This window comes from Caretta caretta, chromosome 4, assembly GCF_965140235.1.
Source record: "Caretta caretta isolate rCarCar2 chromosome 4, rCarCar1.hap1, whole genome shotgun sequence".
NCBI classification, from domain to species: domain Eukaryota; kingdom Metazoa; phylum Chordata; order Testudines; family Cheloniidae; genus Caretta; species Caretta caretta.
In genome coordinates, this window is record NC_134209.1 from 43498638 (window position 1) to 43521316 (window position 22679).

Here is a 22679-nt window from a genome sequence, read left to right on the forward strand (position 1 = left end):
CTCCCACCCCCGTCCCGGAGGTTATATTGTATATATTCACAATCTGTATTTATCAAGAAATTTGCCCTGCAAATCCTGCCAGCAACATGAAGCCTGGAGGAAGTGCCTGCTAGCAGGGCGGAACAGGCTTCTGAGTGAAGTAATCCTAACATGGACATTGAGTGAGATGCAGAAATGACCTAAGGTGTGGGCTGACTACGAATCCCAGTAGTAGTCAGGCTTGAGGAAGAAGGCTTTGATTTGACTTCATGATGTCTAATTGTTCAGTTTTTGTGGTTAATAAAGTCAGCGCCCCCAAAAGAGGTTGAGTTTTGACCCTACACAGGGAGAACCTACTAAGTTTTGGAGCATGCAAGGAAAGTCCCTCTATTAGCAGGAGGTGCTTCTGTGTTTCATAATGTCGAGTAGAACCCATAGATTAAAAAAAATACTCTAGGCGCCCACAAACGCAGGTGTGCACCTGCTTTATTGGGAGGTCTTCCACCTTTGGACAGGGTATGGGTCGGAGGGTTGTGGCCTTGCCCTCACTCCATCCCCCAACCCTCTTTGTGTAGCTAGTGTGGGCAGAGGTGCTAGCAGGGAGCACCGTATGAATTCTCCAGTGCCTTCAGTGTGTGGGGAATGAGTGGAGAGGCTCCATGCCCTGATAATTTGGATCCCAAATAAGCAGCAGATTAAAAAACATGTAGGTGAGAGAGTATATATGGCGTGCGCGTGCTCTCTCTCTCTTTTTTTTTAGAAGTCAGTAATGGATTTTGCTGTCTTAAATTTGTGTGTGTGGTTCTCTTTTTGCAAAGGTGATAATTTTATATTAAGCAACTTTATTTAGTAAGTGTCGCATCTTTTTAGCTACTGGCGAGCTGCTCAGATCGCTAACAATATCTATAATTTTCAACTATGGTAAATCCTCAACTTGTATTTCCTTTTTTGTATTTTTTTTCACTTTACAAGGCCAAGTGACCTCGTGATTTGCTGCAAGAAAATCATTGTCTATGACAGGCACTCTGTTATTGACATGAAGTCACATTTCATCTGCCTGCTGGATGTTCTGAGCTTCGCCTAGCCTTTCAACCTTCTCTGCTTGAAGCTCTCTATCTCCATTTCTTGTTAGTTCCATCTTTGACTTGTCTTTTTGCTCAGAGAGACTATCCTGGAAAGAATGCATTTAGCATTTGCGACACTGTCAGAACCAAATTCATTCTAAAACCTCTATGTGACACCTATTCTCAAATTCAGTCCTGCGTCCAAAAGGTCACATAGGAATGTTTTCCCCAGAATTTCTCTTTAAGCCCGAAATTGTCTGTGCTGGATCTCTTAAGATGGATACGGAACATCGTGTTTGGGGGCAGAACAATCAGTGCTGTTACCATTACTTCCGTGGTGAGATAACGGGGTGGGTAGAGGAGCTGTCTAGAAACAGACTTTTTTGGCAATCCGAGCATATTAACGAAGAGTTTGGGGTTTTTTTTTTTAACTCTGCCATGCTGTAAAAAAGTGTTTTTGCCATCCATTAATTAGTACCATGGCCATACTTCACAAAAAAGGCATATATATGCACTCTCATTAATATTCCACATAAGGGAACGCCTTTTCTTTTGATTTGCATAAGCACGTGAGCAGATACTGCTTTAACTCTTTGGAGGTCTTGTTAAGCTTTTGGGTTTCAGTGCTCCTATTCTGCTTTTCTTCTGCCAGTTGCCGTGTCTGCCTGGAAATTTTAATGTCCCTTGTAATATCAGGAAAAATTTTACCCATTCTCTAGCCTTTCGGTGTCCTTTTAATTACTTACCTGATCTATCCAGGGGATTGTCTTGACTTGGAGAAGTGGTTGCGGTTAGGTTGATCTTAGCTTTTGTGCTACTTAAGATTAATCTCCACTCAACTTTTCCCCAGCATAGATGCCGGGTAACTCCTTTAACTGGTCAAGTTCTAGCCTATGCTCTAGTTAGGAAAAAGGCTGAGTTTATATCCGGTTTAGCTAGCACATTAGCTAAGTCCAAACTAAACGGATCCACTTTTCCGAGTCAAGTTTTTATACCAGGCGCATTGCCATGTCATCTGCATGCCTTTCAGTTACCAGTTTGCGTTCTGTTTATTTTTAAAAAAATAATATTGCATCTTTGCAATCTACACATTCTGCCTTCCTCTAATATCTGCAATCTACATAAACTAGAAACGTGGAATAGCCATCAAGCACCATGTCTCCCAGGAATAAGCAAATTGTCCAGATACTTGAACATCTAGGATAGTGGTGTATGGGTAGCGAGACTGCGCTGTGGGTAGCAATGATGCGCTGTGGGTAGGATTTTGCATTAGGGGACATGATGTTAAGCGTAGTGTCATGGTATTTGTGAAGAAAGTGTCAGAGTGGTTCTAAGAACCCTGGTATTTCATCATCTGAATTGCATTCATAATGGTATAGTATCACCGGGTTTTTTATATTTTAATTATCTGGGAGGAGGGAGTTGGGAGTTTTTTAGAGAAGACAAACTGTGAAAATGTAACTCGTTCAATGAATGAATATTTATTGAACCTAAACATGGTGGTGTCTATTGTCCTGTGTGCTTACTAGGCCAATTTGTGCTCTTCTGTATTGCTTTCAGTGGAGCAAATCAGGATTTAAACTCCCTATCTGAGAGCAGAATTTGGTCCACTCTTTCTAGATCTGTGCAGCTGTGTGTGTTTTTAGTGATTACTTTGAAAATATCAGTGTGTAACTTTTGTTCCAAACAGTTTAACTTTTTTCCCAAGCCTTTTTGTTCAAACTTGACATGACACATGCAGTCCTCTTGGGGAACATATATCACTACTGTTTGAACTTTAAAAATATAGTTATCATTTCCAGATAGAGTAATAAATAACCTTATTGGTTTAGCAACCAATAATGAAGATGTCAAGAAAAAAACAACCCAATAACTCTGGGGGGAAAATCACCTCATATAATCCTCAAATAACTCTGGGTCTTATATTAAAACAACATAGCAAGTACTCCTAAAAATTAATTTAAAAAATTACAGCACAGGGAAGCATCAGATACATTGATTTTAGTATCTAGCAAAATGCCACAGCATATTAAAACATTCTACAGTAAAAGAGGAAAGATAGATACTGTGTAAGATTATCTTCTAGAACCCCGTCACTCTGCCTTCCATTCACATGATTCAGATATGGTCCAGAGGAAGCTTTAAATTAATCAAAATGAAAAAACAAAGTTATTTTCCGCAGCCAGTCTAAGTTGTGCAGGAAACAATGTGCATGTAGTTCAATCAATTCATTAAAAATTCAGACTTCAATTAAATCAGCAATTACTTTCACTGAATCTGATTAGCTCTAGCTATATGAGGAAAATGTAAACTTCTTTTTACTTAAATAATGATAAATTTCCGTTATTTGTCCATATTTCAGGCACTAATGTATACTCTAGGCCCCTTTGACATAACTTCAAAAAACAGTCCTATTAAAATAGCAGCTATTGCACCAGCAAAACAATTTCTCCCAACAATTCTCCCTTTTCCAAGTAAATAGATAGGCCTGGCAGTATGTCTGGAAGATCATTAGATTTGGGCTACTTCAGATCAAGGGGAGAGGGGATTAAATTGTCTAGAATATTTATAAACCCCTGAAAATAGAGGCTTAGAATGAAGCTGCCTTCTGAAGTGTAATGTTACTGTTGCTATTGTAATGTCTATAAACCTGACTTGTTGCACTGTTTTCCAAGGAGTGCAGTGAAGCAAGAGGCTCTTAAACCTGTTGATTATTATTGGGTTTGCTGTGGCTTCTGTGCCCTCCTCTCTCAAAGCAGTTCTGTTCGTCTTCGAGTGATGGTCCCTATTGTATTCCACTGAGGCATATGTGCCATGCACCTGGAGCCAGTGCTTTTGAAAGTAGTACTGTTCAGCGGTCTGCACGTGTGCCCTGCGCTGCCTCGTGGTCTTGCCTGAGGTGAGATAGGGTGCGGCAAACCACTGGAGTCTCTAGTTTCTTATCACCGCCGCATGGCCCGAGTCGGAGCTTCTATTCCTATCATCGTGGTGATGCACTTTTCAAAACTATCCTTGTAGCTTAGATTTTTTTATTTGTTCTGCATTTTCTTTTTGTTCAATTCTTCCTTTCTTACCTAATTTAGGACTTGGGATGCTGCTTCGACGGTGTTTCCTGCCAAACTTCCCACCCATCCCCACGTGGTATCCAGACCTGGGTAATGGATTATGCCAAAGATGCTGGGGTTCAAAACCTGTGCTTCCTGCCCTCACTTTTTCCATCAGTTACGAGCATCAGCGCTGTTTGTACTGCTTGGGGGAAGCACACATTGCGGCCAGGTGCAGTATCTGCCTCTCCTTTCCTGCCTGTACTCAGGAGAACCAGACTTTCCATCTCAGGAAACATTTTATGGAGGCGGTCAGGGGTCCAGCATCAGATCCTGGCCAGGGAACCCGCCCTGTACATTGGCCTGAACAGGCAAAGAATGTCCTCTTGCTGCAGAACCTCCATCAGGCTCCGCCAGTACCAGTGCTAAGGACCCTGCGCTAGGGCCTAGCCATGAACCAAGGAAGCATGCACATAAGCATGGCAGTAAGTCTTCCTTCAAGTCTAAACACTACTCGGCACTCTCTACTACTTCTGACTATGAAGGAACCACACATTTCAAGTCTCACAAGACCAAGAAATGGCTGCACCGATTGCTGGATCCGTTAGTACCAATTACGGACCGGCAACTCCACCAGCATCTTGGGAACCTTTGGTGTCCAGACAGATGCAGTTCCCAATACCAACTCCTCCAGCAGAATGGATACCACTGACCCCTCGGACACTCAGAAGTGCCTTGGGTCCCCATGAGTTATTCTCACTCTAGGGACTATGGTCTCCACAACCCCTAATCTGATCACCAAGTCAAAGGGACCCTTCTCCAGCTGTTCCTGCCACCTCCCATTCCTGCAGTTCTGATGGCACCGCCATTTAGTGAGGTTTCTGACTCCTGTGATTCTGACTATACAGATGTCCGATGTGGTCCACTGCTCCCATTCCAGAGGCACAACTATCAGAAGGTGCCAACAGCACAATGGCAGTTTGCCACCTTGCCTTTTTGGCAAAGTTGGTATCTGGCACCGCTGTCACAGGCTGTGCAACAGCAGGGTCAACAGGGCTGGCCATACTGGAGTGGCCCCAATATTTATTCTCCAAACAAACCTGCTCAGTTCGGGAGGACTCCACCACTTCACCATCACAATCCTCGTCAGGTAGGCATTCCAATGTAGTGCTGGACGACGCAGCGATTAGCCCAATGGATCAGGAGAAGCATCCCTCATCTTGTCCAGATCCAGCTGCCTCTTCAATCCCCTCGTCCCATCAGATGACTAGTTCGAGGATTTGCTGTGGAGAATAGCCAATACCCTAGACCGGTAGTTCTCAACCTTTCCAGAGTACTGTACCCCTTCCAGGAGTCTGGAAAGGTTGAGAACCCCAAGTTTCACCTCACTTGAAAATGAGTTGCTTACAAAATCAGACCTAAAAATACAAAAGTGTCACAGCGAACTATTACTGAAAAATTGATTACTTTCTCATTTTAACCATATAATTATAAAATAAATCAATTGGAATATAAGTGCAATATAGTGCATGATTCTGCGATGCACCCTTCATTTGGAGCAGCAGTCTTCTGTTCCACAATCTCCTCACAACATCCTTCCACATAGGTACTGCTTGTTAATCACCCACAGTGGAATACAGTGGAGACCATCGCTCAAAGAAGAAAATGAGGTTACTTACCTGTAACTGAAAGTTCTTTGAGATGTGTGGTCCCAATATGCATTCCAATCCCACCCTCCAGAAATTCCCCTCTGCTGCAGAGTCAACAGCCCTGTGGTAGAGAAGGAACTGGAGATGCCAGTAGCCCGCAGCGCCCTTTATCGCCTTGGGTGAGACTACGAGGTGGCACAGGGCATATGTGCGGACTGCCAAACAGTACTACTTTCAAAAGCTCTGGCTCCAGGCGCATGATGCTTGCACATATAACCCCTCAGTGGAATACAGATAGGAACCACGCATCTCGAAGAACCTTCACTTACAGGAAAGTAATCTCGTTTTCTTCTTTCTCTAGTCTGGTTTGTTTTCTTGGCATTTTTGTTTGTCCCCATTCATCGGCTGCTAGGTTTTGATAAATTCCAGGCTTGTATTGAGGTTTTAAATAGGCTAATCTTGTTATGTTTTTATCCTCTGAGTCTAAATTTAAAATATAGCATGTCTTCACTCCCCCCCCCCCCCAATTTTGTTCCAAAGCATGTGCTCAGTTTGCATCTTACTTCCAATCAAACTTTCCTTAAAATTTTCTACCCCTCTTTTTTTCTCTCTGTCAGCCAACAAACATTTGTTGCTTTGGCTCTTTGTGGTTTCCTTCCAGCCCTCTTTGGATCCTTTTTCTAATAAACAGCTAAGATCTGTATATTATCAGAGTTCAAAAAAGTATTAGACACTTCTGTGACCCACAAGAACATTCACAGTAACATTTAAAAGGATTTTAAATCTTGATGCTTCAGGGCATAAGCTAACCACTAACTTTCCCCATAGGTAGGTTATTCTGTAACTTTCCACTGTAAGAGTTGCTGAACCGTACATCTGTATATTGGTACTGGCCACTGTCAGAGACTGAGTATTGGACTAGATTGATCATTGACCTGATCCAGTGTGGCAGGTCCTGTGTCCTACATCACTTGTTAAAGGGACAAAAAGAAAATTATGTTTTCGCCTTTGGAAAGGCTTCTGCCTGCAGCTGGCCTAACGGCAGACCTTATAAAAAACAAAGCAGTAGAGGAGTACTAGTCACTCAGGAAATGACAGTTGTGTGGTGTTCATTAAATTCCAGATTTAAAGTACTTCTGTGAGACAAGTGATGCCTGGAAATGCAGATACACTAGGAAAAAGGGAGAAGTGTCTTTAGAAGCCAGACATTCTGATGTCTTTTCTTCTGTAATTTACCTTTGGACCACATCAGATGGTGGTGATTTTTGGAGCTGTGTCCCTTGAAAGATGCATCACAGAATCTGTCCCTCATGTTTTACTTGTCAGCTCACCTTGTGTGAGTGGGTAGGTAGAATTTTACACTTTGTCTTGTGTTTCCCACTGGGATTACTTACTTCCCTTCCTTACTGTAAGCTAAAGGTGGGATCTGAAGAGCAATGAAGCAGGAAGGGTTGGAGTCCACAGCTGCTGATGGTTTGGAAAGCTGGTCTTGATAGGAGTGAAATGGAAGCTTGCACAACGGAAGCTTGCACAGTTAACAATTCCGTGTGACTAAGAAGTATTCTATTTTTGGCGTGCATGGTAGTGTTTGTACAATGCTAATGATAAAGCAGAAGTTCAACTGTTGTGAAGTGCATTTTATTAGATTACAATTAAAATTCATGGCCCTTTTTCTTTTAGTGTCATGGGGTTACAATAAATTAATTTTTGATGCCTTATTAAATGAGAGATAATGGGGAAGAGAAGATTATGGTCCTGATACATTAGGACGCTGGGATTACTTGTCCTTAATGTTAGGCATATGCCTATGTATCTTGTTGAATTATGTTTAAGTAAAGCTGACATGCAGTATGTATCTGATAGAAGATGAAGATGATTGTTTGCGCTGAGGGTGATGGGTGGATGTGACTTTGTAGAAGAGAAAAATAAGTTGCTCGTAGTGCACTTCACTAATGAATGACTATGCCATCATATGGTTTTGGTGGTCCCAAGGGGGTTATCTTCAGATGATCTGTGACTGCAGCAGGAGATGAAAAGCTGAATGATAACTGTCATTGAGGAGAGTAGCTCCACTGGTGATAACCACTGCCTTAGTTCCTGATGCTTCTGCACTTCCTAGTGTCTGGTCTGCTCTCTGTGGGTGGTAGTGCATATTGTCTGTGACGGATTAAGACCCCTCCCCACCCCTCCTGGCAGGATGGGCTTTTGTCCATGTTTTTTCTCTTCTGGTACTTTTATTCCTTGATTGTCTCTTCTATCAGTTCTGTTGCCCTTCATTGTTTAACTCTTCTTCACTGTCTGTACATTACCTCTCCTTGTTCACCACTCCTTCTCTTCTTTGTGTGCCTCCTACCACCAAAAACAAACCCAAAGCAAAACCCTAGAAGGGGCCTCAGACATCCACCTGTCCACTCTTCATCATGTGTCTGGAGTGTCAGTGATTCCTTCCATGCTGTCAGGAGTCAAGTGGAATCCCTATTGTCCCGCTGTCCATGTGCAACAAATAAAAACACTCCAGGGCTGCTGCAGTTCCTTCTCCCACAACATGGATCAGACACACTGGGAGCATTGACCTTGCTGCCTGCCCCATTGACATGACGACCCTGAAGGAAGTGATTCTGAAGCAGAGTAAAAAAAGCGTTCAACCGAAACCTACATTTGTTTCCAAGATCCATGTTTCCATGGAGAAGGAGCCCTGCATCCGGGATACATGTTCTTATAGCACATTCTAACTGGGCCAGCCCTTGAAGATAAAGCACTGATATATTAGATTCTACAAATCACTTATCAAAACTTGTCGTAAAATGTTCTGGAAATGTGAAGTTTGAAAAAAAATATATAAGTGTAAATGATAGAGCTCTGCAAAGAACTTTTTTGGTTTGCTGGCCAGCCAAAAAAAATAAAAATTAAAACAACATTGTGGGTGGCAGTCGGTCCAAAATGCAGATATTCTGAACAAATTTCAGTGAACCAAAAAGTGTAAAATTCATTTTGGGTTGAATAAAATTTGAACGTTTAGTTCCATTTTTATGGGTTTTTTTAAAAAAACTTTTTGAATATTTTTAATACAATTTAAATAACGAAACAAAATGTCACTTTTAATTGAAAAACCAGTTTGATTTGCTACTCAGAATTGTTTTACTGTCTTCTAGAATACACTTCAGATATCTGAGAAGCTCTTCAGAAATAAAATGAGTGAGTTAGGTAGAACGTCAGTAAAGCAACAGACAACATTGGATGAACAGGTTAAGCTGATGGTTTGCACTCGTATTTTTCTTTTCTGTTAACTCATCTCTGCTGAAATACAAGCAAAGGCAAAAATGATAGCTTTACCTTATCAGGCAGTCTTAAGAACTTTGCTATTGCTAGAGATGAGCTGAATTATTTTTTTAATAGGGATGGAGCCAATTAACATGTCTTATGCCAAGTTCTTTCCCAACCATTTGCAGAGGGAGGGGCAGCCGGGCTGATTATCTAATAGGACATACTCTAAACCTCTTTTTAAGAAGAAAGTCTCTTTTCATTAGTTTTAAAGTCAAAGATTGCAACAGCTTTTCTCTGGTCAGGGTCCTTGTCCATAGAAGCAGACCTCAAGAACAGAGATCTGTTCTGTGGAACAACTTGAATACTTCCTGTCTGTTAAATTCATTTTTAGACTGTTCAAAGACAGATGGTGCAGTTCTCAGATGTAGACTTTACCTCCTGATTAGAAGCAAGTATATTTTCTTGCTATAATCCTTTCCTGTCACTGTCTGACTCATCCTGATTTGAGCCTCCCTCTGGATCACAGAATAAAATAGATTGTAAAGATTGTATAGATTCTTTGTAGTTTGAGGACTATAAATGTCTGACTGTAAGCTTTCTTGAAAGTGGATGACACTGCCAGCTCTCTGAAACCTTAAATCCTTCAGAAGCTACTTTCGTTGTTCCTTCCTCTCCCTATGGGAAAGAAGAGAGGGATGGGGAACCTAGCAGGAGGAAAAGAGTGATGGAAGGTTCAAAGTTGGACACTAGGGGTTTTGTCTTTGACTTAAATGGTGACAAGGTTTCACCCATGGGGAGGGAGGCTGTGGGGAGAGAAGGATCAAGGAGAGACGCATTGGAGCATGAGGAAGAGAGACAATAGAGAAGGAGTGCAATAGACTATGGAGAAAGGATAAGATTGAAAACCATTTTTAAATTCATGGTCATAAATTGTAATATGATGTAGTCCCCCAAAAAGATGGGAATAATATATCCATCAGCTGAACTGCATTGTGGCTTTACTGTGCAGGTTGGAAAGGAGAATATTTAACTTCATGCTTAAATATATTTTCTTAAATCAGTGTGAAGTACGGTATAGTTTCTTCCTTGACCTGTGCGAGTATGACTTATGTGTACACATGCAGATGCACCCAACGTGTGTAACAATATTTATTCTGTTCGCCCCCCTTTTCGTACTTGCTTGACAGTCTTCTTGCTTTGAAAAGGAAAGCTGGGGGAGGGGTACCTGTAGTTTCTAAATAGTTTTATGCTTCCTGGAGGATCTTGTGCTTAGAAGCTCTCTTCTGCTGTTCAGTTTTTTTTCTGTCTCCCACCAGTGCTTTCAGAGATGCTCATTTGCAGAGTAGAGGCACTGTTTCTGGAGTAGTGCTCTTGGAGAGGGGAGGTTGTCTCACAATTTTCAGCCTACGTTAGTGTTACTGTTTTCAGCATCTCTTGTTATGACACAGTGTATTGATATTGACGAGTACTGGTGCCTCCAAAATATCCCAAACTGAACATCTGAAGTTGTAACTGGAGCTGTAATATACGTAGACACACGTTAATAGTAGAAATAGAGAAACCAATTAAATTTGAGAAGAGGGGTAGGTGCGGGGATGAGAAACCAGCAAAAGAAAACTGATGGAGAGAAAATGAAGAGCAAGAAGGGGTATGTTAATCTTGCTTCAGGATAATGGACCAAACACATCAGTGGTGTAACAGCATTGCAGAGATTGGATAAATTTGGCCCATTGTTTATTTCTGTGATTGCTTAAAATTTACTGAGCATTTTACTCTAACAGCTGTTTTGTGTAAACTATGTGGGAATGGTTAGAAAACATGTGTGAACTCTGATTTATTTATTAAATATTTATTTATTTGGTGGATTACAAAGCTCTGATTGATTAAGATACATGTGGCTCCCCTTTGCAGAAAGGTTGCCTACTCCATTAATTTTGGAAGTCCGGTGGCACCTTAAAGACTAACAGATTTATTTGGACATAAATTTTCGTGGGTAAAATCCCACTTCTTCAGATGCATGGAGTGAAAATTACAGATACAGACATCAATATATATTGGCACATGAAGAGAAGGGAGTTACCTTACAAGTGGAGAACCAATGTTGAAGGCCTATTTAGTCAGGGTGGATGTAGTCCACTCCCAATAATTGATGAGGAGGTGCAATACCAAGAGAGGGAAAACTGCTTTTGTAGTGAGCCAGCCACTCCCAGTCCCTATTCAAGCCCAAATTGATGGTGTTAAGTTTGCAAATGAATTGTAGCTCAGCAGTTTCTCTTTGAAGTCTGTTTTTGAAGCTTTTTTGTTGAAGGATGGCTACTTTTAAATCTGTTATTGAGTGTCCAGGGAGATTGAAGTGTTCTCCTACTGGCTTTTTTATGTTACCATTCCTGATGTCTGATTTGTGTCCATTTATCCTTTTACGTAGAGACTGTCCAGTTTGGCCAATGTACATGGCAGAGGGGCATTGCCGGCACATGATGGCATATATCACATTCTTAGATGTGCAAGTGAATGAGCCTCTGATGGTGTGGCTGGGTCCTATGATAGTGTCACTAGAGTAGAAGAAGTGGGTTTTTTACCCACAAAAGCTTATGCCCAAATAAATCTGTTAAGTCTTTATGATGCACTGGACACCTCGTTGTTTTTATGTTCAAGTTGTTTGGTTATGTTCACAGTTGTATGAGTCCCATTTAAAGGGATCACTACATGTTAAAAATCATACACAGTATTTTTAAGAGGCACATTCACTTACCTGTGAGTAACATCTTAAATGGTTAAAAAATAAAATAAAATAATTACTAATCTAATTTATTGTTCCCCATATATGCAGTTTTTCTTTTTTGCACTTCGCATAGTTTGGTGAATTTAGACTAGTGAGTTTCACCGTTTTGCTCTTCCAGCCCCACAAGAGGCCCTCTACAGGACCGAGGATGGGAAGAGTGATGTTCCAGAGGTGGCTGATCCTCTTCACCTCTTTCCATGTAGGGAAGAGAGGTTCTTTTGCAGAGATGTGTGGATCTAAGGGGCATAATCTGACCTTATCACAGTGTAAATCTGCTAAGGACATTCCTGTACTTCAGGAATGGAAACTGAATTCTGAAGCAAGTTTAGAAATGTTCTGTGCTCTTGAAAGGCTGTATTTGACCTCTTGGTAAATTATCTGGGACTTTGACATCTTGATATGCTTAATTAATGCTGTTGTTTTAACCACTGATTTTATTTATCTGGATACTTAAATTCAGTGTTTAACTATCTGCAGAAGGCTGTGCAGGAGGAAGATATTAAAGATTCTTAGTGATCATTAATTAACTGTTATGAAGAATTGAAGCCCCCTAAGAAAAACTATGAATCTCTTGTGTCATTCGCTTCCAGAGATGTAAAGCATGAGGTGTTTTGCCCAAGGGCCAGAAAAGTACTATACTGCGGTGGGTACATCAAAATTGCTGAAGTGTCTACAGTAATAGTACCAGTTGGAATTCCAAGATGCCTGTTGTTACTTTGTAACCTTCATTTACACCTGAAAAAAGAGATTACAAACATTGTAGCTCTTCGATAAATTGTGAGATTGAACCTTAGATATGTACAGTGCAGTTGAATCCTCCATAGTACTGTTCAGAACAGCACAATAAAGTATTCCATTTGGGAGAAGATACAGTAGAACCTCAGTGTGCACCAGAGTTACAAACCACCGGTCAACCACACATCTAATTTGGAACCGGAAGTACACACTCAGGCAGGAGCACAGACCAAAAAAAAAAGGCAAATACAGTTCAGTACTGTGCTTAACGTAAACTAAAAAAAAAAAATCAAGCAGCATATTTCTTCTGCATAGTAAAGTTTCAAAGCTGTAGTAAGTCTATGTTCAGTTGTAAACTTTTGAAAGAACCATAAAGTTTTGTTGAGAGTTAATATTTCAGAGTTATGAACAACTTCCATTCCTGAGGCATTCATAACTCTGAGGTTCTACTGGATTTGCTTACTAATTCCAATTGTGATGCAAAAGATGTTGTTTAGAAAGGTAAGAGAATTTATCAGCAATGACTTCCTTAGGAAAGAGAAAAGGGCTGTTTCTGATACTTGGAGCACTGGGCATTTATCTTCTCTGGGGTGAAATTGTAACTGTATACAACAGTATTATTTCAGAGAGTGAATGATTTAAAAAAAAAAAAAGAATTAATTGTCCTCTTGCTGATAAATTGCTCAAATTTACCAGCCTCCTGAACAAGAATTGTAATTTGTATAAAAAATGTCTTATTCCATGGTGATTTAAATCAATTCTAGGAACTGCAGAGAACAATGAAAATTCTGGTCAATAAAAGCAGGAAGAAATTATTGAAATGTTAATAAAAGGGTTGCCATGCAAAACAGGGAGGCATTTCCATAGCTCAAATGAACAGTTATATAAAATGATTGTTAGGGTGGTCATTAGGGCTCATCATATCTTGCTCCCTTATACATATGTTTTCTTACTAACAAAAAACTAACATTAGAAAAAATATAAAATAGGTCTAGTGAACAACTTTTAAATTGTAACTTCACTTGTACTTGTTATAAACTTTGTCTGAAAGACTGATTCATTTTGGGATAAGGTATCTAATGATTTTGGATGTGCAACCCCTTTTTATTTTTATTTTTTAAACCTTCATTTAATTTCTGGAGTACAGGCTCGGTCACAAATCACGGCTATTGGCTCTTCAATCTTGTCATTCTGCATGAATTGCTTTCCAGATTTGTTTCTCTTAGAGGAGAAAATTGCAATTAATATCACATGCACGCACACATCTCTCCAGTCCCTTACTCCCAATAATGTGTCGCTGTGTGTTGGGGATGCTAAAACATGTAAGTAAAATATTGAGAACTTTCTCATAAATAGCTGGCTATATTTATATTAATCTCATTTTATATTTTTACATATTAATATTTTAAACCTAGAAGAAGCATTGTTATACTTAGCTAATCCAATGTTAAGGAGTATAGAAACCCCTCACATAGTATGCCTGTTGTTGTTTGCTGGGATAGATGAATGTCTAGGAAGGTCTGTAATCAGTTGACTTCTCAGTCCCAGTGAATTAACTTCACTGGGCTGTTTGCAATTGAGCACTGAGGCAATGTACCTTTATAGTGGAGGGAAACTGCAGAACTTTCTCCTGCACTTCATCCCATTGAGACGGGGATGGCTCCTCCTTCCATAGAACAGGCCATGGGCTGCCAATGAACCCCACAGACCCTCTGGAATCCAGGAGAATCCTGGGTTGATCTGGAAGAAGCCTGGGCCTTCCATGCAAAATCCATGTGGGACTGCACTGGCTTTGGGGCCCCAGCATTAACCTTCCCCACTCACCACCCCACTGTGGCTGTTCTTAAAGGGGAGCTCTGCAACACCAAGGAGCCAGCAGAATAGGTAATAACTCAGACTGATGTTGCTGCTTCTTAGCAATCACTGTGGAGACAATATGGTGGGCAGGGAATGGGATGTGTGTGCACCCAATGAACATGGACTGATGCATGCCTGCTCTGGACCCAACCCCTGACTCAGCAGACCAAATAGCATTACAGAGGCAGGTGACTCTTCTCCCCTCCCCTCTTCCTCCACAGGCTGGATGAGATCCATATACAGAGAGTCATGCTAGGGACGTGACTTGGCGCTGAGTGATTACAGTTTGAAGGACAGGACACACAATTCACCTTTCGGTTGTCCAGTCCCTCGTTTCTCAAATGGTTTTTCTGAGTTTTCTTCCTCCTTGCTTCTCAAGCAGACGGTTTAAGAGAATTGCACTGATATTAAATGAGAGCCATGTGTGACAATTGAGAGCACCTGAGTTATTGTAGTAATAGGGGTGCCCCTGCTCATATGAAGAAGGAAGAGCTCTAACACTATATTACTGTTGAAAGGCTCACAGCAAGATCTATTTTAAATGGAGTGCTTTTTACTGCAGTGTAATTTAAATGGTTCTAAAATGCTTATGTTTAGCAGTGAATTGTGTTGTACTGAAAGAGGAAAGTAGAATAATAAATTATCATTGCCTTTGGGAAGAAGAGAAATGTGAATATAGGCTGCCTAGCATGTACCATATAGACGATAGCCATGTGTTGGGGCAGTTAATTTCTCTAAAGGCTGCACATTTGACTCTCGGAATTATTGATAAAATCCCGTATCCAAAGAATACAAATACATTAGTAGGATTATGCTGTTGACGCTCTGGATTAGGAAAATATATATTGTTGAAAAATTTACAATGGAGCATTTTTCTATCAAAAATGCAGTTTCAAAGAAAAGAAACATTTATTTGGAATATATGGACTCCCACAACTTTTTCAGTGGGAAAAAGTGCAAAGTGAATCATTTCAACTTTCTCATTCATTTTGATGTTTCATTTCATTTCATTTTGACTCTTACATTGAAATTAAATATCATATATAAACATATTAAAATTAATGTTTTAATATATAAATTAAACAGAATGACTCTAAATGATAAAATTGAAATAAAGTTTGACTTTATTGAAATGATACATTTATCTAAATGAAACAATTTGAAACATTTTGTTTTGATCATGTGAGTAGTGGCAAATCAAAACTCTTTTTTTTAAACGGGAAATTTCAAACTTCAGCTTTACATTAAGATTCAGATTTTTTTTTTTAATTTCAGAATTTCCTGTGGAATGGAAATCCTGGTTCCTGGGCAGCTCTAATATTGAGTGTGTAGTGTTTTAGGGAAATCAAGCCTTAATGAGGCATGATTTCAGCTTACCTACATGTAAACTGGTCAAATGTAAATCTGGAGACCAGGTTTAGAGAAGCAATTTCTGAACAACTTAAATAGTTGATTCTTGGAACAACTGATTCTGGAGCACACAGGAGGACAGGCTCCTCTCACCATAGCACTAAGTAACACAAAGGAGCTGGCTCAAGAAAATAGTGGCTCAACTATTATTAAGTAATAGTGACCACGTTACAAGTAAACTCAACGTTCTCAGAGAAGGAATTGTACCCAAAAGTATTGCTATAACATTAACATCAAATGGAGCTTTACAATAAATTAAATTAGAAAACTTATCAAAGATATTTTACAGTCAAGAACAAGGCAGTTAAAACCCAGGCAGGTGGCTGTTTAAGGACACCATCACTGAGTCACAGAAGGCAGTCAGACTCCTAAATGAAAAAGAAAGTAAGATGACAAGTCACAACCAGTATTGTTAAACAGCCAGGCATCAAGTGGTAATTTTAGCCAATCAGGTATGTTGTAATAAATGGAAATTCAGCCCAAGTGAAGTAAACAATGTCAGCTAAAATGTAACATGAAACGGGGGAATTAATCTGAAGAAAAATTAATCTAAAATGTTATTAACACACAAATTATTTAAGGATATTGGAAGTATGAAGTCTATGGGAAATTCAGTGGGTCTGTTGGGCCACCAGGTAGGTAAAGGGGAATAATTGAGGAAGATAATACCAGAAAATATAGAGAAGCTAAATGATTTCTTTGAATCAGTCTTCATTTAAGAGGATACTGGAGAGAGGCTTACCAAAGGCCACCCTTTTCAGGTAATAAAGATGAGAAACTGTCAGATTGAGATGTGAAAAGAGGAGGTCTAGAACAAGTTGCTAATTAATGTATCAACAAGTAAGCAGGTCCAAACCGCAAACACCTAATAGTTCTGAAGGAACTTAATGAAGTGGCTGGACTGCTAACAAAAATGTTTCAGAGTAACAGCCGTGTTAGTCTGTCTTTGCAAAAAGAAAAGGAGTACTTGTGGCACCTTAGAGACTAACCAATTTATTTGAGCATGAGCTTTCGTGAGCTACAGCTCACTTCATCGGATGCATACCGTGGAAACTGCAGTAGACATTATATACATACAGAGACCATGAAACAATACCCCCTCCCACCCCACTGTCCTGCTGGTAATAGCTTATCTAAAGTGATCATCAAGTTGGGCCATTTCCAGCACAAATCCAGGTTTTCTCACCCTCCGCCCGCCCCCCCCCCCCCACAAACTCACTCTCCTGCTGGTAATAGCCCATCCAAAGTGACCACTCTCTTCACAATGTGTATGATAATCAAGGTGGGTCATTTCCAGCACAAATCCAGGAGTGAGAGAACCTGGATTTGTGCTGGAAATGACCCACCTTGATTATAATACACATTGTGAAGAGAGTGGTCACTTTGGATGGGCTATTACCAGCAGGAGAGTGAGTTTGTGTGGCGGGGGGTGAGAAAACCTGGATTTGTGCTGGAAATGGCCCAACTTGATGATTACTTTAGATAAGCTATTACCAGCAGGACAGTGGGGTGGGAGGGGGTATTGTTTCATGGTCTCTGTGTGTATATAATGTCTACTGCAGTTTCCACGGTATGCATCCGATGAAGTGAGCTGTAGCTCATGAAAGCTCTTGCTCAAATAAATTGGTTAGTCTCTAAGGTGCCACAAGTACTCCTTTTCTTTTAACAAAAATGTGTTGTCTTTCATTAATATCAGCTTTTTGACTCTTAAATATTTTGAGTCTTTGCTTGTTTTTACTACAATGTGTGGTGATTTCTTGGCTCCTTAAAAACAGTGACAAATTAATTGCAATATAGTTTGAAAAGATGCTCTCTTTTATGTACCAGTGTGACCTTTCAGAACTGCAATCGCTACAGCCCAGTGCTTTATACTGGGGGGGATAGGTTAATGGCCAGAGACTCATACTTAAAATCACATCTGGAACCCCAGATTTAAATCCTGAGCAGAGCAAGGATGTTAACTCAGCCCTTTGTTTTCCCTTACGGAGAAACTGGGCTTTGCACAGAAACAATCACTTGGCTTGATTTGAATTGTGTTCCTTTTTTGATGTACTTATGTCTTTCTGTACTGCAGTTATGTGCACTGTGCAGATGACTAATGATTAGTCTCCATTTACAAATAAAACTTTCTTGATTAATCTGCTCCATGACTGTCTTGTTGAGTAAGTATCATCACTGTCTACTGGTTGTTTCCCTCCCAGGCTTATCTATTATGTTTTTTGTACATTAAACAGCATTGTGCATAAATGGAGACAGTTGCTTAACCAATATTCCCAGTCCCTCTGAACTTGGTTGCATTGCTACATATAGTTTGTTAGAACATGGTTTTCAGCATCAGCAGCAAGCCTTTGTCATATGTTTATATTCTGATCAAATATGACTTATCTATAAGGGTAGTCACAAAACAAACCCTAGGGCAAATCTACTAGTGACCTCTTTCCATTGCGTAGATACCAGTTATAACCACTCACTGTTACTCCTTTTTCAGCTGTTTTCTCATTTAACAAACCATTTTATCCCCTAAAGCATGACTTCACTCTTAGCCAGTAACCTCTCCTGCTATCTTACTGTCTAAAGCTAATAAAGCCTCTTGAGTTACCTCCATTTATTTTTCTCTTTGTGTGTAAGTATTATCATGTTTGATTATAAACAGGTTGTTTTTCAGGAAGGAAAGAAAAAGATATAATCAAGGGTTTTGTTTGTTTGCACTGGGGAGAAGCACAGGAATAAGTCTTTGCAGAAAGAGAAACCATATAAAATATGTACTGTGAGGCTATTCCTTTTGTTTCACTCAAACATTACTTCATTAATAGATGCAGATTATATCCATTTTATCTTACAGACAGAATTTCATTTCAATCTTTATAAATACAGTATACAAAGACTTTTTTCTAGTGGGTTACAAACAATACACACAATCTTCTAAAGAATACACCCATATGTTCTAAAAGAACTCATTCCAAGTAAGGCATCTATAAAGTGAATTAGTATTTTCCAACTGATAATTATTGAGTAGGTTGTCCACTGTCTAAACAAAATTGATGCCAAAAAATCTGCAACAAAAGAAATAAAGCTGCACCTTCATGCAAACAGTGTGGTACAATGTCCAGGACAGGGTGAACCACAGGTAATTCGTTAATGAGCAGAAGCAGAAGTAATTGCTCATCATATATCAATACAAAAAGGCATGTCTTAAGTAGCTCCCAGGGAGACATGCCTGATACATTGTGATTATTATATACTGGATTACTGAGGACATATTAGTCTGTTTGTTTTGTCTTGCTTTGAAACGCTTTTCTGAAAAACTGGGATATGAATTGCTTAATTTTTTTTCTACTGTTGTGCCTAATGCTGTATGTGTGGCATGCGGTGCATGTCTTCTACTAGGTGGAACCAGAACTGCTTAACTGTGTCACAGGTCCTAATTTGCTAATAGAGAGTTTCCTTTTGCTCAGATGGAAGGAGTTTGTGCTTTTGGAGCAGGGAGAGATGATTTCAGTTCATGCTACTGCTATAAAGTTCTGGATTGTTCTGCAGCAATCATGGACTGGCTAGCAGCCACAGATTTTCTTTTTTAAAACAATAATTTTAAGGTATTTTTGTATTTAATGTCAGGTTCCTGCCCACTGTCTAGACTCAGTTGTCACAAGCAACTGAGAATTTCCCAACCTGAAAACCTCTCACTTTTTAAAACCCAGTTTGCAGGAGGGGCAGATATAAAAAACAAAACTCCTATCCAAACCCTGCAAACCACCACCCATAAATGAAACACACAACACATACTATGGAATCACTCTTTATAAACTTATTCTTTTTGCTACCCTACAGGGTGCTTATTATCCAAAAAGGGAAAGCTCACAATTCAGTTAAATACAAGAACATCATAATCAGGTCCCCAAGCTACTACCTGCGGGTGGGTCCCTCATACTTTTGTAATGCCCCCTTGATACATTTCATAAAGGGTTTAGCTTGCAGGCACTGAAAGCAGAAATATATCTGCCTCAGGCAAAGCGTGTTGCAAGCCTTCCAGGGGGTTACTCCTTTATCTGGTAAACTGACCCCAAACTGTGCAGTTTCCTCCTTCCCTGTCAAGTCTCAACTTTGCTTAGTCCATATCCACACTTTTTTTGTAACTTTCAGTTAAGGGGGCCAGAGTTTGGTTTTTTTTCTTTTCTAAACAGGTATAGTTATACTGGCCCAGTCTTGAGTGTAGTTGTAGTGGTACTGGCATAAAGGAGACTCTGGTTTATTTCCCTTCCCATATGGCAGTGGTTCTCAACTCTGGTCCACCGCTCGTTCAGTGAAAGCCCCTGGCGCGCCGGGCTGGTTTGTTTACGTGCTGCGTCTGCAGGTTCGGCCAATCGTGGCTCCCACTGGCCGCAGTTGGCCGCTCCTGGCCAATTGGGGCTGCAGAAAGCGGTGCGGGCTGAGGGGATATGCTGGCCGCCCTTCCCACAGCCCCCATTGGCCTGGAGCAGCCAACCGTGGCCAGTGAGAGCTGCGATTGGCCGAACCTGCAGACGCAGCACGTAAACAAACCAGCCCAGCGCGCCAGGGGCTTTCACTGAACGAGCGGTGGACCAGAGTTGAGAACCACTGCCATATGGGAATAGCTATGCCAGTATTAAGAACCTTTATACCAATCTAACTGGATCCACCCGAGGGGAGGAGTTGTACTGCTTTGACTATACCGATATAGGTAAAGCACCTTTTGTGTGTAGACAAGCCTTGAGTGAGACATATTATCGTTATTTACCGGTATTTCAGGGGGTGGACATTTTTAGTGACCTTGTTCAGGTTAAAACACCTGCTGTGATTACTCTGTGTGTTCATTCCAAAAGGTAACTGTCATCAGGGTCCTAGTGGGGGCCAGCTGTGGTCACTCAGGGTGAACTGCAAAGAATGGGATAGACAATCCACAAAAAGCTGGTGGATATTTCAATACTTAGATTTACCAAACCAGTATAAAACAGCTTCTTTATTACCTTACTGGTTACTCAGAAGTTCAAACAACACAGTTCCCTTAAAGTAAGCTATTTTTCATTCAACACAGACAAATACTATTGTAAAAGATAGGTTGCATGACCTTCTTCAAGCAGTTATGTGCATAGTGAGTGGTGATATTCTCTCCTACAAGCCATGACAGTGTAGAAACATTTCAAGTTATTTACAATATACTGCCTAACACTAAAGAAGTGCTGCTCTGCTTCTGAGCCATGCTTTCATCTTAAGATATTAGTAGCATACTGGTTGAAATATTAGGACAAATAGGAATGGTCCTGCCCAGCAAGAGAGTCTCTAAAGCCTTTTGTATTTAGGGAGATGATTTTTCATATTTTAAGTAGATTACCATATTGGGCTGGAGACTGCCTCTCACCAAGGAAACATTCTATCCCAACCCTTTCTTAAAGCCAAAATCTCTATTGCAGATGCTGTGTCTGAGGCAAAGTGGAAATCTGAAGCACTATAAAGCAGCATGCTATAGCACACTGGTGCCATCTGATGGTAAGTTTTCTCTTTTCAAATCAACTGAACTTCCAGTTCCAGCCTTCTGAAAATGACATGTTTAGAAACACTGAATGTGCATGACTTCAGTTGCATAGCAGCAAGTATCTCTCATTCAGCCATGGTGAGGGATTACTGCACAGAACTGGGAGTCGGAGATTGGGTATCTATTCTGAGCCCTGTCATTGACTTCTTGAGTGACTTTGAGCAGTTCACCTACCCTTTTGTTGCTTGGGTTGCCCCAGGATTAAAATGGGAAGGATACTTGCTTCACAGTCGTGTGGCGGGTCTTAATTATTATTGATAATGATTGAGTGTTCCAGAAGTTAAAGTATGAAGCAATATGTTGTAGTTAAGTACAGTACATTGAACAAATGCAGATTGTCAGTGTCTTTCTATATTAAACATCTCTGTTTTTAAAAGCAAGTGTAAATTTAAAACATTACAATATGGCTTTATTTCCTTTTTTTTAGAAGTAACTGTCAATTACAGATATGGCCTTCCTGTGGTAACCCTTATGTTACCTTCAAGAAAAGAGCGCTGTCAGTTTACCGTCAAGCCAATGTTAACAACGGTGGGGACCTTCCTGCAGGATGTACAGAAAGAAGATAAAGGAATTCAGAGGGCAGAAGTCTTTACTACAGGTATTTACAAACTCTGCTGCCTGTTTAAAATAACCTGAACTTGTCCTTTCTTAAATAGGTTGTAAACAGTAATTGTCTTGGGCAGTATTCTTTTTCTCAGTCATTGATCAGATTCTATAGAACTAAAGAGGATGGGTGGTTCTTAATTGTTAGTACTCCTTAAGAGCATCATAAATTAATGATGTTCCATGGGTTAATTTCAGTATCTCCCTAGAGAAGCCTGATTAAAAATACAGAATTTGGACCTGTCAATTTAACCTTTTTATGATCTGGTACTTTTCTTTGATACCGTCTTCAAAAAGCTCATCTTTTTTACAGTGATTTTTTAATGCTTCTGGCTTTCCCAATATTTCTCCTACCACTAGTCTTAAAGGCCCCTGCACTGGGTTGAGAGAGAGTCTCTCTCTCTCTCTGTGTGACTAGTTGTGTCTGTCAATGTTTCTGTGAGTATGATGTAGAGGTTGGGAGACAACTTGAGAATAACAGTAGGTGAGGATTTATTTAGCTGAAGGCATAAATTTTCTTTTCTTGGTAAGAAATCTGTCTTCTGTTGTTCTGCGACCAAAACCAAATGAGTTCCATTGTTCTGGAAACAAAACCCACTGTGGAACAGAGATCTCAATTTTTATCATTCCCTGAATGACAGAAATTCCTAAGGTCTTGCTCAAAGATGGGTATATGGCCCTTAAATAAGCAATTTGAGATTATCCTATAGGCTTGTTGTGAGAGACTTTTTGAGTGGGTTA

General features: G+C 40.2%; 1 protein-coding gene across 4 annotated transcripts in view; it reads left to right on the plus strand.

Moving 5' to 3' along the window:
* Positions 1-22679, plus strand: part of MCUB (mitochondrial calcium uniporter dominant negative subunit beta) — a 70370-nt gene that overhangs the window by 36497 nt on the left and 11194 nt on the right. For 3 of the 4 annotated variants that reach the window (XM_048847608.2, XM_075127573.1, XM_075127574.1), the window contains exons 2-3: positions 21214-21289; positions 21763-21933. In XM_048847608.2, coding sequence (XP_048703565.1) covers positions 21214-21289; positions 21763-21933 — 247 coding nt within the window. Of the gene's footprint in view, positions 1-4928; positions 5238-21213; positions 21290-21762; positions 21934-22679 lie in introns of those variants that run through there. The other variant, XM_048847607.2, reaches the window with a different exon arrangement.